At 41.2% G+C, this 15,643-nt stretch overlaps 1 protein-coding gene across 1 annotated transcript in view; it reads left to right on the top strand.

The window, feature by feature from the left end:
• Window positions 1-9,561: 9,561 nt before the first annotated feature.
• spp1 (secreted phosphoprotein 1) overlaps window positions 9,562-15,643 on the top strand; it is a gene marked incomplete at its 3' end in the record, with an annotated part of 8,089 nt that continues 2,007 nt past the window's right edge. Inside the window, exons 1-8 of the mRNA XM_079659971.1 lie at window positions 9,562-9,683; window positions 12,686-12,744; window positions 13,234-13,278; window positions 13,363-13,422; window positions 13,804-13,866; window positions 13,986-14,126; window positions 14,467-14,829; window positions 15,525-15,636. Coding sequence (XP_079516097.1) covers window positions 12,691-12,744; window positions 13,234-13,278; window positions 13,363-13,422; window positions 13,804-13,866; window positions 13,986-14,126; window positions 14,467-14,829; window positions 15,525-15,636 — 838 coding nt within the window. The 5' untranslated portion in view covers window positions 9,562-9,683; window positions 12,686-12,690. The remainder of the gene's footprint in view (window positions 9,684-12,685; window positions 12,745-13,233; window positions 13,279-13,362; window positions 13,423-13,803; window positions 13,867-13,985; window positions 14,127-14,466; window positions 14,830-15,524; window positions 15,637-15,643) is intronic.

The raw sequence follows: 15,643 nt of genomic DNA, 5'->3' as shown, positions 1-15,643 counted from the left end.
GCAGCATATTTTTCTCGAGGCGGCTGCACATGCTCGGTTATCACTGGAATCAATTGAAAAGAGAGGCTGGCGCTATGTGGAAACGGCTGCTTAGATGTCCACCTCAATTCCCTTCAACCCATGATGTTGGTGTTTGAGGTTGTTCCCATTAGTTTGATCAGATAATTAGTAAGTTTCTCTTGGACTGAGAGTTACATTTTTAGTCTTACCATAGTTGGTGCAATCAAAGAAGAGACATCTGTGTACTCCATCTCTCCCTCTAAAATTCAACGTGATGAGCAGCAGTGTTTCGTGGCCATAGGAAGTTGTAGTCACATTCTTACATATCTTACGTATTTATTTATGTTTTCTGTAATAGGAACATGTGAGATCATAAGTTTAGTTTCCACAAATATTTAGAAATAAATAAAAAAGCAGACGTTCTTTTTTTTCTGTTGATAATATCAGGTTAAACGAGGCAAAGTTGCAAATTATTTTCCGGACCAACCTAGAAAACATTTAGATGCATGGTGTTCGAATAACCTTGTGACACCGTGGTGTTGCTTAAAATGTATTTATATTGTAAATCAATAAAAGCCATGTCATTCCATGGAAACTTGCTGCTGGTTCCAGGAAGTAAGTCAACGTGGCCAAAGCAGAACAAGGAAGTCACCGGCCACCCAGTCATGGTGGAACCTGGGGGTGGAAGCTAAGAATAGGACAGAGGTGTGTGTGTGTGTGTGTGTGTGTGTGTGTGTGTGTGTGTGTGTGTGTGTGTGTGTGTGTGTGTGTGTGTGTGTGTGTGTGTGTGTGTGTGTGTTTGTCTCTGTCTGCTTTGTGAACCTGTGGTCTGCAAGGAAAGAATCACATCAGGAAGTGATAAAAACTCTGACAGAACAATTTTATTTTTCGGTTTTTCAATAACACTTTTTACTACAAGCTTGTTGTCCCTGTCTTCCTACTATTGGTCTTACATTTGGAAATTTGAAGCTTTAAAATCAGCAACAACATCCCAGATGAATTGTTTCTTGGGTTGCAACATTTGGTCATTTTTCTTTCTTAAAGAGGCAATTTTTTCCTTGAAAACTTTCCACCACAAAGACTTGCTGAGGTCCAACAGTTGGCTGTTATAGACGGCGGATAGGCAAACCCAGCCAAATAAAGCCGCAGCCTTGTCTGTTTCACAATGTATTTATTTCCTGTCTCAACAACCACAGCTTATCCTGACTGTTTATGAAAGATGCAGAATTCGGGCAAAAAAGATCCAAACTGTGGCCAGTTTCACCATTGCCTAAGCTCTGTCACTAAAACAGAAACCAATTAGACTTAAATCACTTGTTATGTAACTGGAAATATTTGGAGAGCTTGATTTTTTCATGGAAACTAAAAGGCCCGTTAATTGCTTCTATGTCTGGGAAAGTCCTTATCAAAGCAGGTTTCACACTCTTCTCATTAATGTCTTGTTCCACTGTCTGCAAGAAAGTGTTCCACCACATTCATAGTCTGGAAAGTGTATGTGTGTGTGCAAGCATTGTGTGTGTTTGCATTCATTATACACAAACACTTATTTCTGTGTGTGTGTGTGTGTGTGTGTACATGTATTTGTGTTTTTTTTCAACCTGACCACATCAGATCTCTCCCAGCATCCATTAAAACTCATATATATTTTTTACGGTAACAGCACTTGATGGACTAATGTTCTATTAAGGATTAATGCAGCATTAGTTTGAACACACATATATCCTGAGGTTTCTTTTAAGGGAAATATTTCCACACTGAGACGACCACAGAGTTTGAGGCCCCTCTCATGCATTTAGCAAGAAGCTACAAGCACAAAATGACTAATGACATCATGTGTTGGGATCTGGGAAATCTCTTTCTCTTAAGCTGTTTAAAGCTCCAATATGCTCACTAGTTAGTCTCTAGTTTTGTCTGTCAGTTGTTGCAGGTGATTTTAAGTTAGTTTTTTCTTTCTTTCTGGAAACAACACTATGAGAATGGTGAGAGTCACTGTGATGTAGACACAATCCAATCGTGGGGTTTCATGCAGAATGAGAGGGACTTGGGGAATTTAGCCATTGTAGACCATTTACATGCACAAAAACCAGAATAACACTCTACAGGAAAGGGGAAACCACAAAGAGCATAAAAGGGCCCCTTTAAGACTTTTTGACCTCTTACTGTAAAAGTCAATGTTGAAATAAGCCAACATTTTAAAAAAAAGCAATTCAATTGTTTGGTAATGTTAGTAGTAAAACATGTTAGTGTAAATAATGTATTTAAATAATAACGCATACAGTATGAAGGGAAGGCCATAATATGAGAATATATATACAAAATATACAAACTGACAGAGAAAAAAAACAAAATGGATGTCTGCGCGTGACTCTGAGAATACGGGACACACCAACAAATGGAGCAGAGAGAGACATTTTAGTCCATTTGATCTGTTTTTAGTTGCACTTTCGTCCTGCTTTTGGACAATTTTATTGAACTATGAAATGCTACTTTTGGGTTTTTCCAAATTAAAATAGTTCACAACACATTTGTTTTTGTTCCCAACTTTGGAAAGTGTAGGAGGCCGTAGAGCAGACTCAGTGTCCCAGACCAGTCCACTCATTACCTTTGATGTTTTTACTGACCCTTCATTTTATTTTCATCGTTGCTAGAACAGTTTTTCTTAGTAGACATTTTCTTCTTCTTTAGGTTTTTTGTTTTCAATAGTTTATACTTATTCTGTAACTACTTTACGGCAGTTTGTCCGGCAGTTGCTCAGTCAGTAGGGGCTTGGACTGGGAGCTGTAGGGTCGCCGGTTCAAGTCCCCGACCAGACCTAAAATATGGAGTGTGGACTGCTAGTTGGAGAGGTCCCAATTCACCTCCTGCCCTGCCGTGGTGCCCTTGAGCAAGGCACCGGACACCCCCCTTCCCCCCCTCACTCCCATTGCTCCCCGGGCGCTGTACACTAGCTGCCCACTGCTCCTGGTGCTAGACTCCTGGTACTAGGATGGGTTAACTGCAGAGAACACATTTCACTGTGTGTGGTGTGTGCTCTGCATGTGTGAGCATTAAAGAGGATTTCATCTCTCACAGTTCTATTCTATTCTACTTTAAAGTGTATTTCCCCATCAGAAACTGTCACTTTTCAAATCACTTTAAATGCATTGTCAGTAGCCCACTGATAACCCTAACCAAAAAAAGTCAGTTCTCACGTCAGAAGGGGAGGACAAATTCTCATCAACAGAGACACCCTTTAAATAAAATTACTTTTACAATCAATTATCAGACCGTGATTATTTTCCGGGGATCAAAACAAGACCAAGCAAGACGCTCCTGCTGTGTTTCATGTGCGACATACCTCTGTGTGTCGGCAGAAGACTAAGAAAGCTTTGATTTGAGCGGTTGAGTAATTGTACGTTTGTGACTGAGGCCTCAGAACTCATCAAGCTGTCAGATTGCAGACACACTGTGTTACTGTAATCAGACTGTCAGTTTGCGTTTCAACCCAGTGAGTAACAGCGTTGAGTGTTTCTGTTTGCATTAGAAAGTCAGTGACTAATAAATGGCTTTTTATGCATGATGTGAATGTGTTTGTGTGGATATTTTGAGCCTGTATTGAGTCTTACAAACTTTTAATTGGCGTCTATTTTGGATTACCGTTGATGGTTCATTAGAAATATTGCCAAAGCAGGTATTGAAGAGACGCCTTGTTGTGACAATTTGTTTCAACTTTCTATGGGACCATGTTTTGCTTGTTGGTCGTCTCTCGCAATTTGTGACCTTTTTGCGAAGCCTGTTCCCCTAAAGATTCTGATCCCGAAAATGCATTGTCAATCCGGTTCCGCTGAATAATGTTTGTTTTATGACATTTCTGATCAAAGTCGGCTGAAGATGTCGTAGAAGGTTAAAAATAATATATGACTTTATTCCAAAGTTAATGTTAAGTAGACTCTGAAATAAAACCAATGGTAAATCTGCTCTATGAGACAGGAGATACAGGCACTGGATGGGTTTCTCCAAACCGCTGACAGAAAGGCTAGAAAGCTACAGTGGTGCAGACACATAACTATTGAGTACGGGTAGCTTGCAAATAAACGGTACAGATGACGAAGGAAGAAGTGCAGAAAGGCCAAGGCGAGAATTGCTGACGGACATAAAGAAGTGTACGGGGAAAGCGGTGGTGGAGTACATGAAACTGGTGGAAGATTGGGATGTGTGGAGACGAGTGGTGATGTCATCAATGTGCCCCAATAGCCATCCAATGACCTGACCTTTTGAATTTGCTGTTAAACTGTAACTGTTGGCAAATAGAGGCTAAAATACGTTCTTTTGAAGTTGCAAAATTGTTGATAATTCTCTGATTCACCGATTTATTCCAAACGTTTAGAACTGATATGTGAACCTAAACAAATGTAATCCTAGTATGTAAACTGATCAGCACTGAGACTTGTTTATATCAATTGTTTGCTACAGGATTACCACTAATAGCCAATAGTTTAGCAACAAAATGTAGGAAAAGTGAACATCGGGTCAATCGTGCAATGTAAAGTGTTTCAATGTTGGGATTAGGGGCTTAAAGGTCCCATGTCATGCTTTTCTGGTTATTACCCGTCCCCTTGTGTGTTATGTTACGTGCGCAGAGCTGTTACGTTTGGACCAAACCGCGGACTTCCTCACACACTCAGCCTGAGACGGCGGGACGCGGGGAGGCTGCGGGTGTGTGTGTGTGCTGCTCGGGCTGGGTTCGGGCTGGGTTTCGCTGTGTCTGTCGCTGTCTCGCAGACCCCACAGCAGCCAGGAAACAACACCAGTAATCCAGCTCAAACTGTCCGCTCCTCGCAGCAGCGAGCCCCGCAACGTCCCCCCAACACGGCACCCAGACCCCACGCAGCATTCTCATCTGTTTGTCATTGCTGGTGTCATTTTCTGATTGCTAACAAATGCCATTGTAACACATAATCACACGTCAGAGCACTGTGGGCTCATAGGGAGGGGGTGCAGGAGCTCCAACAAGCCGTTTAGGACGGAGAGTCAATAACCATACTATACAGAGATGCTGTATGAGAAACCAGTGTGAGTTTGGAAAATTGCACAATGTAAATCTATTTTAGTAGACCTCAACAATGGAATTATGATCAGTAGAAATGGCCATGTCATGGGACCTTTAAAGTAATCAAATTGGAATTCCATCAGCAAATTGCTAGACGTGAAAGGCACAGGTACAACACAGTCCTGGATAACAATAGGGTTACATGAGTTTTAAGTTTATATATTTTTTAATAAAACAGCAGTAGGCTACTTATCAGTGTTTCTCTGAATTGAAGAGTCCCTTTGGAGCAAAGCTGACGCAAAATTATATTACGTGTGAACATAAATAAAGACATTTGTGTGGGGAAGAAACAGAGCATTATGTTTCTGAAATGTCTAGTTTTTTATGTTCATCTATTTGTCTGTTCGAAGATCATAAATCCTGATGTGTATAAATGTGTTTATTTGTGTAGTTTAGTGTAGTAGTGAACTCAGATGTAAACAACTCTGCATCTGCATGTGAGGGTGTGTGTGTGTACTATATGGTGTATATCATCTGACAGACACTCAGACACTTTACGAGCAATTCAAGTTTAATGATTGAGCCTAAACACCGCTGCGAGCGTAAAATACACATTCCACGAGAATTCAGAGAATGCTCGTCTGTCTGGATGAAACCCACTCAACCTCGTTTTCATTCTTATTAACCCGCCTCTTAAAGTCGGCAGGATGTTAAACAAAACAAAATGTGTGAAAAGCCAAGTCTAGCAGATTTAACCTCAAGGGTTAAAGAATTCAAGGCTTGTATTGTCATTCGTACATAGCTACAGTGTAGTTATGTCGATGAAAATCTGAGGTCACAGGCTCCTCCAACAGTGCAACACAATAAAACATATCAAATAGTGCAAGTTAATACAATAAAATATAATAAAAGTAGTGCCATAATTGGTCTACCCTACTTTATTTCATGATAATCAAATCATCTTGTCAGAATAATACACTGCTCCTTTCTTCCTGGAGGTTTCTCAATGCTCTTCCCGATACATGCTTTCCATATAGGTTTGACATATAAATACCTCATATAACCAACTTATATTTGTGTGTGATTTTGGTCATTTCTGCAGGGCTCGAACAGTCTGAACAGAGTTCAGAGTGAGATTTTGGCAGCGGTGTTTGGTACTCCAACTTCTGGCTCCCCTCAAAGTTCCCATGAAGCCGAATGTCGAAGCGAATGTCAACGGACGGACGGACGGACGGACGGACGGGAGGGGGGGGTGCTAGTGGAGTATGAAGCCCTGTGTATCGCGGATGTCAACGGGGGGTTCTAGTGGAGTGCACGCGTCTCAAACAAGCATAGTACAAAATTGCGGCGCAACTTGGTGGGCGGTACCCTGGAAAGAAATCTCTGCGTGAGAAATACAAGGTGTGGCGTGTGAGCGTGTGAATGGAGTGAAATGCGTGTGTCTCACGCCAAATGCGTGAGACTTGAGAGCTCTGTTTCTGCACATAAGACAGCTGCTGCCTATTTGTCCACCCTGGAAAAGGGATCTTCCTTTTCGTTATTAATGGCGCATTTCCACTGCAGCGGGTAACCCCGTTTAAGCGTCCTTAATCGTCCTCAAGCGGCCACGCCAGTTTTTGGTGGCCTTTCCATATAGCGTAGCACCGGCTAGCGCGTACTTTTTACCTCTTTTTCCGGCCCCATAAAATCGTGGTTCTATCAGGCCAGGGCCAGGGCTGAACTAGTGACGTCAACACTCTCGACTGCTGATTGGTCAGAGAGAATCGTCACAAGATCGCACGCAAGATCATCCCTAGCGTCGCATATATATCTAGAACAGAGGTTGCGCTAGACTTTTTAGCTGCCCGTAATTTTGACGGACAGGATCGTAAAACAAAATCCAGAATTACCCGTCGGCCTTTACACAACTCTGACGAGGGGGGGGGGGGGGGGAAAGCATGCTCGTGAACTGTCAGGGGTGGGGGGGGACAGTTCACATGCGCCGTGTTATGCATGGCTGCTCCACCTCGCGGGAGCGTGAACAGCGTAAAGCCAAAACTCAAAGACATTTCAATGATTTGTACGGCACAGTTAGGTTTGGAAACGGTATAATTTCCTTTTTGGAGGGCATGCATAACACGGCATAACACCGGAGCCTCGCTGCGGGGAAACTTTGGCGCTGTTCCGAGCTTGTTCTAATCTGTCAAAATGATGGACTGCTTTCAGATTTGTCCGTCATTGTTAAAAAAAATCCATCATAGATGGAAAATATTCGGTTAACACGACCTCTGATCTAGAAGCAAGCTTGCAGCATTTTTATACACACCATTTTTGTAAACGGAGGAGCTACAAAAATGGCAACGTCAAAGAAAAGCACACCGTGGTCGACCGAGGAGGTGACGACGTTCCTACATCTCATTGGCCAAAAAAAAGCCGATCGCCCCGCCTACACTGCGTTGCTACCCCAGGTCCTAAACTGTAATGGAAATGCGCCACGGCCTCGGACGGCCAGCGAGGCAGCCCGAGGCCTGAGCGAGGACGCTAAGGGACGCTTAAACGGGGCTACCCGTCAACTCAAATCAAGCAATCTGATTGGTCGATCGTGTTTTTGCGGACCTCTTTGATTACAAATTTGAAAACATCGTTGCTTAATTTAAAAGTAGCACAATTCACTATGTCAAACATTGGAAAGTGTCTAGATATCCCTGCCCTAATGCCAAAGGAACTGCACACTGAATATGTTTTGGCTTTGATGTCTATGTCTGGACCGTTGCGTAAAAAGGACGGTTTCTGCCCCGTTACTTCTCCGCTGCTTTCTTGTTCCAGTTTTAAAAGCAAACTGCAGGCAGTTTGCTTTTCAACCCAACGGTATACTGTTTTTCTCAGACGCGGAGGGATACTGACTTGTTGTGAAAAGTAACTTACAATTCTACCCGTGGTATACGCTCAGTATATCACGGCTAAGAACCAATCAGATTGCTTGATTTGACTTGTCCGTTTTATAAAAGTAAATATTGCACAGAGTGATCACAAACTGTAAACAGTAAATGAAAGCAACGCTACAACTCTGGAGTCTTTTAGGGTAATGTTGCACTAAACAAAGTGAATGATCAGAACCAAGAACCAAAAGGGCGCAGACCTCTGCTAAGGGTGTTTCCATAAGAAAATAAATGGTGCTTGTATCTGTCCCGTGATCAGCTGCATCAACTGCTACACCCTGACAATCAGACATCCAACCCTTGGTTTAAACATTCAAGATTTTCCATTTTAAAACACAGTATATCAAGCTTTTTTGAGCCATCATTTGGGCTGGAAGTGAATAACAAGCAAATCAGTATTTAGTATTTATCTGAATATGCCCTATACACCGAAATGTTTCTTCAAAGTGCAGGTGCCATATGATAACGTAGTAAACCTTGTTGCTAAATACGATTGCAAAGTATTATCTTATTATTATCTATCCACTGCAGGCACGATACACAGCAAGTGTTGGCCTTGTGTGATGAGATGAGGTTTATCCAGCCTTGAAAGGTGAACTGATGTGACTTCTTAACGAAAAACAAACATGTTTTAGTTGTATTCCTGTATATTTGTGACACTAAAATATCATTAAATCTCATTCAGTTTTTCTCAAAATGTAACCTTGGTCCCCCTGTTCCTTATTTCTTGTTTAAATACAATGGCCCTAACAAATCTTCTTAAAATAAAGACATAAGAAATACAAAATAAAGGCAGTTACCCCGATATGTTGAAACAAGGTAAAATATGTGTAGAAAGGGACATTTCTGAAGAAAAAAAGAAAGATGTGTCACCTTCAATTATTAGAAAGTAAAGGTTCTCCAGGGTGATGACACAAAAATATATTTTCATACTTTGAAACGAAACATGGACGTCTGCTACACATACAAAGTCAAATTAGTCTGGTTCCACAGACAACTTCTCAATTATCCAGAGAGACCTCAGTCAGATGATTTCCATCTGTCTGTCTGTGAGGAAGCTGAATCACTATCATACCAGCAGACACTATATGCTGCTGTTTTTTCCCAGAGCCTGTCACTACATGTCCTTAAATTAACTTCATGCACAATGAGAATGTGTGTGTCTGTCTGTGTGTGTGTGTGTGTGTGTGTGTGTGTGTGTGTGTGTGTGTGTGTGTGTGTGTGTGTGTGTGTGTGTGTGTGTGTGTGTGTGTATGGTATGTGTGAGTGTGTGTCTAAAGGAAAGAGGCAAAACAAAGTATTCACATGTCTGTCTGGGTTGTAAATGTCTGCATGTCTTTATCCATGTATATGTATCATGTGTGTGTGTCTGTGTCTGTGTGTGTGTGTGTGTGTGTGTGTGTGTGTGTGTGTGTGTGTGTGTGTGTGTGTGTGTGTGTGTGTGTGTGAGCCCCCATACCACCACAGCACCAACCACAGGAAGAGTGGGAGAGAGAGGAGAGGTGGACCCAGGAGCGGTTAACCTCATGACATCACAAACTCACAGCTGATTGGCTGCTGCCTAAAGCTGGATGGTTTATAAGCCAACCAGGAGCCTCGGATTCAGCAGCAGCATCTTTGAGAAGCACAAACAACATCCAGGGAAACCCAGGAGATAAACCAAACTCAAACCACGTCTGCGTGTTTCGGCTCCACAGTCTGCTGAACTCCTGTCACTTCCTGCGACTGCAAACAAGGTCAGGATCAACACAGATTTTACTTTCTGAGCACTGTTTAGTAAGAGTTGTTTTGCAGCATTGGTGGCATGTTGAGATGTTAATATTTGTCAAAGCTGCTGGAAATGTGGTTTATTTACATTACCAAATACAATTCAACCTTAAGAAACGTTCAGGGTGAGAGGCCTGAAGTTCTTCTGTGCATTTACAGTTATGGGCAAAGGTGTTGTCTACTTAATTTGGGTCTTGGCCAGGTCTCTTATAGTTCCAATGAAGGGAAATCTTAATGCTACAACATTCAGTAATATCTTAGAGAAGCGATATCTTAATTTTAATATTTTTTGTTTATCTTTTGTACAATCCTTCTAATCTCAATCAAACAAAATGTGTGTTTTGATAAAATATCTCAATATTCAAACTAATTATTATTGTCATTGTTGACAGTGTACCAGGCTCACTAATGCTCTTGAATAATGGTCAATCTCTGCTGGGTTCCAACATCTTTTAAGAATTTGGGGCTGTTATTTAAACAGATTAATGCCCACCAGTTTTGGAATTACTTTTTAACTATCACATTTGAAACAGTGTGTTTCATTTTCTTTATTAATGACTTATTTCAAGACTTATGAGTAATTAAGAAACATTTGAAAAATACTACACTGAAAAAATTGCAATTGACATTTAATTTACTTTTATTTTGTACTAATACTTTCAAAAGAGAAAACATCATCTAGTCCCAAAAGTCTATCGAATTTATAAACAAGAGAAACATTTTGGTGTGGCAATCTTAACTCAAATGTTATACAAACTGGTTTGAAATGTTAACATCAAACTTGTGCTCCACAAGGAGGGTTTGGTTATCCATCGTCATAAAATGCTCTGCAATTTATTACATTTAATTATGCGTTCTTTAAGAGTTACAGTGGTGGAAGTCTTAGCAAGAGGCTGCGTTTGATTGGTTGATTAGTTACACAGTGACACAGAGGCGGGACGGGGAAGCTGTGGGCAGCAGGGAACTAATTTCTGGTGTCACATGACCTGACTAACCACACTGAGTAAACACAGTGGCAACACACACACACACACACACACACACACACACACACACACACACACACACACACACACACACACACACACACACACACACACACACACACACACACACACACACACACACACACACACACACACACACACACACACACACACACACACATTGGTCCTCTGAGTTCACTTTAAAAATAAGAGCTTGGTTGGTTAGGGGAATCCTGTCAACCTGACTCTAAAACAATACTCCAGAAAATAGTCCGGCCCATAACTTGCTTTTTTTTCAATTAGTTTTTTGTACAAATTGAACAACATAAATGTCTTTATTAGTGAGTTTCAGAGAGTTTACTTTTGGACAGAGCTAGGCTAACCGCTTTACCCCCCTGCTTCCGGTCTTTATGCTAAGCTAGGCTAATTCCCTGCTAGCTTCAGCTTCCTAAAATACAGATATAAGACTTGAACAGTTCTTTTCAAAATTCTTGGAAAAATTAAAATGAATAAACACATTTCCCAACATGTCTGAGTATTCCACCACAGCTATGTGTCCAACCCCAAACTGTGTTACCCTAACCAAATGTTGACCTTGATACTAGAACTAACACAGAACAGCGGGGTCCAGAAATAATGTCCATACTTTCGAGTACTGAAACTTAAATGATGCCTCTCAAAGATAGACGTATACAGAAATACACACATGCATACATATGGGCGTATTTCATGTTTCTGCTGTGCTGTGGCTTTCCAGTTATAACCCGGTGAATTACATAGTATACAGTATGAAGAGTCCATCATTACAGATAGACGCAGACACTCAGACTGCTCCTCCCACGGCATCCGCTAAAAGAAGAGCTTGTTACAGTAAGAGAGTTGAACAGAGACAAATAGAAGGGTTTATAAAGCTGCTGTTGACAATACCTGCTCTATGTTCATGACATGTTACTGTTAAAAGTCTGTGTTGGCAAGAATTACCATTGCTGTGACTTTGCAAACAAATCCCAATACCATCAATAAACTGATCCCAATAACCCTAACCCTATATGAGTATTGTTTCTGTACCTAAAACTTGATCTTAATCAAATGTTTTTTAAAATAGTACCCAAAAAGTGAAGTATTTCCTCCTATTGTCTTGAGGCTATTAGCATATTGCCTTATTTTGTGATATTTATATTTGCTGACTCTTATTTATTTCTGAAAACAAGGGACTGAGCTTGTGGAGTTTTAGATGACTTCAAAGTAAATATATTTCCTTGAACCTAAAAAGAAGTAGCCAAATAAATGTTCTTGCAGTGTAGATTGATGTCTTTAATTTCACGACATCTGTTTGCAGTCAGCAGCTCATTGTAATGATATGATGAAAAGCATAAAGTGTAATACCTCATTACAAAGTGACTGAGGGGACTGTTACTAGACTCAGATGGTAAAAACCTTGAACTGTTTCCAGTTTTCTTCCTTCAATCTTTTCAGCCAAAAACCCACAAAAATAATACCCGTTATTTTCTCACGTCTTCTCGACCAGAATCGTCCAGAAGCATCCTGTCCCATAGTCGAATAAACCACGCACCAAAATGATGTGATTTTCTCGTTCTGATGACAGACAAAATGTTTAACTATCTCAAACTGAGTTGTCAGGGTCACATAAACGCACGTTTCGGTGTATAATTAAGGACTTAATGACTTCCTGAGAACTACCAAGGCCTCCGGAAGTGCCACTGCTAGTTGACAGAAGTGTGCCGGCGCTGCCTACATTTTTTTAGAAGGAATCTGGGCGAGATAATTGACGGAGGGGACTAGCAGCTCCTTTTTAGGTTTGACATGTCATTGTGTTTCCTGTGAAGTTATGGCCTCCGGGCGAGTATTCGATATAGAACAAGCTCTGTGCCTCGTGATTATGTTTCATTGTTTTATTGTGTTGTACAGCAATGTTTTATTGTGTGACCTCAACCTGCATGTTTTTGGTTTCCCCCCCCATCCAGACACAATGAAAGTTGCCGTTGTTTTCGTGCTGCTCTTCGCCACAGTCCTCTGCCGGCCGGTAAGTCATTCTGTCTGTCGAGGCAAAACTGCAATGTAACTTTTGTGGAAATGACAGGAACCATTTTGTACATAATTCCTAAGATGCATGAGATAGAAACGTTTCTGGTTATCCGTTTTCTAAGTCTGAACAAAAATAAATTATGGATCTACATTTATGATTTAAGAACAAGTAAGAACATCGTTTTGGATTCTGTGGCAGGTGACATTTATGTTGTTGTTGTAGCCCAAACAAGTATTACCAATGCTGTTTTCCCGCCCATTTCCACCAATTTATCATCGTTTTAAATCATAAGCAAAGGAAGAAAACTGTTTTGATAAGCTTTCAATCAGATATAGGTGCCCAGATTGTTTTCTTTCTAACTTCCCTCTAAAGGCTACCGTAGATTTAGTCTTAAAATGCATTAGATTACATCAGTTTTCCTTATTTACTTTACTTTCTGACTAATGTTCGATTCAATATGTAAATATATATCTGTTTGCTTTTCAGGCAAGAAAGGTTTCTGTCAGCAGTTCAGAGAGCTCTGAAGAAATGGTGAGTATCTGGAGAGAAAGAGTTAGAAATTGAAAAACATAGAATAGCTCGACATGAACTCGTGTTGGTTGGTCTTGTCCACAGGGGAGAAGACCAGCAGCACCAGCCCTCACGAAACAAGCGCTTCCTGAGCTACCTCTACAGGTAAAATATTTTTGATTTATTCAGACCTCCATATCTATTGTTATGTTTTGTCGATGATTTGATCATGTTTATCTGCGATTGGACGCCCTTTTTTCTATAAGAAATGGGTTTCAAGCTGGAGGTGTGGGGCTTGAAAAATGTAGGCTTTTGAGTTGCATTGTGGGATATGTTGGATCCAGTATTTTTGGGGCTTGACCCAAGGGAAGTCAACCCTAACTTTGTCAACCTTTATCATGTGTTTCCCCTTTCTTTATTGAAGTGCAATACAAAATCACTAGAGTATCCATTTACGCTTTGCAAGAAATAGTCAGAATGGCTCAAATCTTTTAAAATAATGTGACATGAGGATTATTCAAATGTATTGTCTTTCTCTTGTTGCAGAACGTTGAAGCAGCACCTTCTACCAACTCAGACGAGACCACAGAGAGCTCAGATGAAGACGAGGTGAGAGACGTCAAATCAGTATTTGAAATCTTTTATCAACATTTGATTATTCTTTTGTTTGTAGACCGCAGATATACTTTAGGAAAGTTTAACGCTTTGTGATTGCATGATTCTTGCAGCAGGTGGCAGCAGAGGCTCTAGTAGAAGTCCAATCAGAGAGCGCTGACACAACTTCATCCCCAGAAACAGCCTCTGTCAGCAGCAAGGACAGTGAAGACAGTGATGATGATGTCGATGATGACGATGAAACAGAGGAGACTGTAAGTAAATAACACCTCTGGTTGGATAATAGACATTTCTAGATGTTTGGGAAACAGATGAAACCACATTTAAAAAAAAAAAAAATAGACAATATAGCCAAATAAGTCATAATGTATTGCTGTCAATATACAGACATAACATATACAATCACTTTTTGAGAGGGAGTAGTCCTGCAATTAAAAGCCTATTCATCTGTTCCTCAAAATAATGATTGCTTATCAAAGTAGATTGTGACATCCATAGAAAAGGTACAGGGTGGGAAATTCAAACCTGGCCATCTGCACCAAACACCAAAGCATATTTGAACCCTCCAACTCTCACCTCCCTCTGTTTGACCAGGTAACCGATGAAGATGATTCTAGCGACAGCGCAGAGTCGGGCGAATCCTCGTCCCCCGCTCCTTCCACACAAACCATTGTGTTAGCCACAGATGAACCCTTGGCTGAGCCCACTGCTGAGTCCATCATTCCGACCATCGTCACCGACATCCCCGCCACAGATTCAGGCCGTGGCGACAGCTTGGGACGCTACCCCAGCGACTACAAGTCCAGCGACTACAAGTCCATCGACTACGTGGAGGAGAAATCCTACCACAAGGTTCCCGGCCCCTACAAGTCCTACGAGTTCATGGGCACCGGAAAGAAGATGGACTACGACATGACAGAGGGCAACGAGGTGGACAAGTCACTGAAGGTGTACAAGGTACAGGTTAGTTATGGTTTCTTGACAGTGTTAGTCTGTCCGGAAAAAAAAGACAAGCTGTAATACAATATGCTGATAGATGAAATAACTACACGGGTGCTACCTTCTAACACCTACTAAGTTACCGTTAACCTAACCGCTCTCATTCCCACTCATTAAAAACCTACGTTTGGTCAACCGCCTGGTATCACTTTCTAAGAATTAGTCAAAGATCATGGTTAAAATAAGGAAGTTATGTTTATGATCTAAGTAAAGTATGTCACTTAACTTACTACATAACTTTAACCTAGCCAACGTTGACTTTGGGTCTCACCCGTTACTCAAGGAGGGTGAAAGTCCTGTGTTTGTTTGACCCTTCCATCTATCCAACAATTTCTTCATTGACATTGAAATAATTTATAATACATCACCTGACTCGAGTAAGTGGTTCTGAGTGTCTAATGTTGCCATGAATGGGTTTACATTGTGTAAATTGCAAGCCCAATATATCCAATGCAGACGTTAACTGGGCCTTGAAAAAAACGTTGGTATTGACACCATGCAAAAGACACCAGGCTGACTACGCATATGTACGCTTTTACAATAAGCAGAATCAAAGCTATTCCTAATTTTATAACACAAAACCCTACATACAACTTGAATAGAAGAAAGACAAATCAAACTAATCCTCCATTTCTCCTCTGCCTCCCCTCCAGGCTATTCATGTCCAATCTGAGCTCCTGGAGGAGGACACCAGCACCCCTGAGGTGGAGAGCCAGGGCCTCGACGCCTCCTCCGGCACCTCTCAGGACCAGGTCGTCAGCCCCCGCCAGGG

Source organism: Notothenia rossii, assembly GCF_949606895.1.
Source record: "Notothenia rossii genome assembly, chromosome: 11".
Taxonomy (NCBI): Eukaryota; Metazoa; Chordata; class Actinopteri; order Perciformes; family Nototheniidae; genus Notothenia; species Notothenia rossii.
This window is presented reverse-complemented; position numbering and strand designations above follow the sequence as displayed.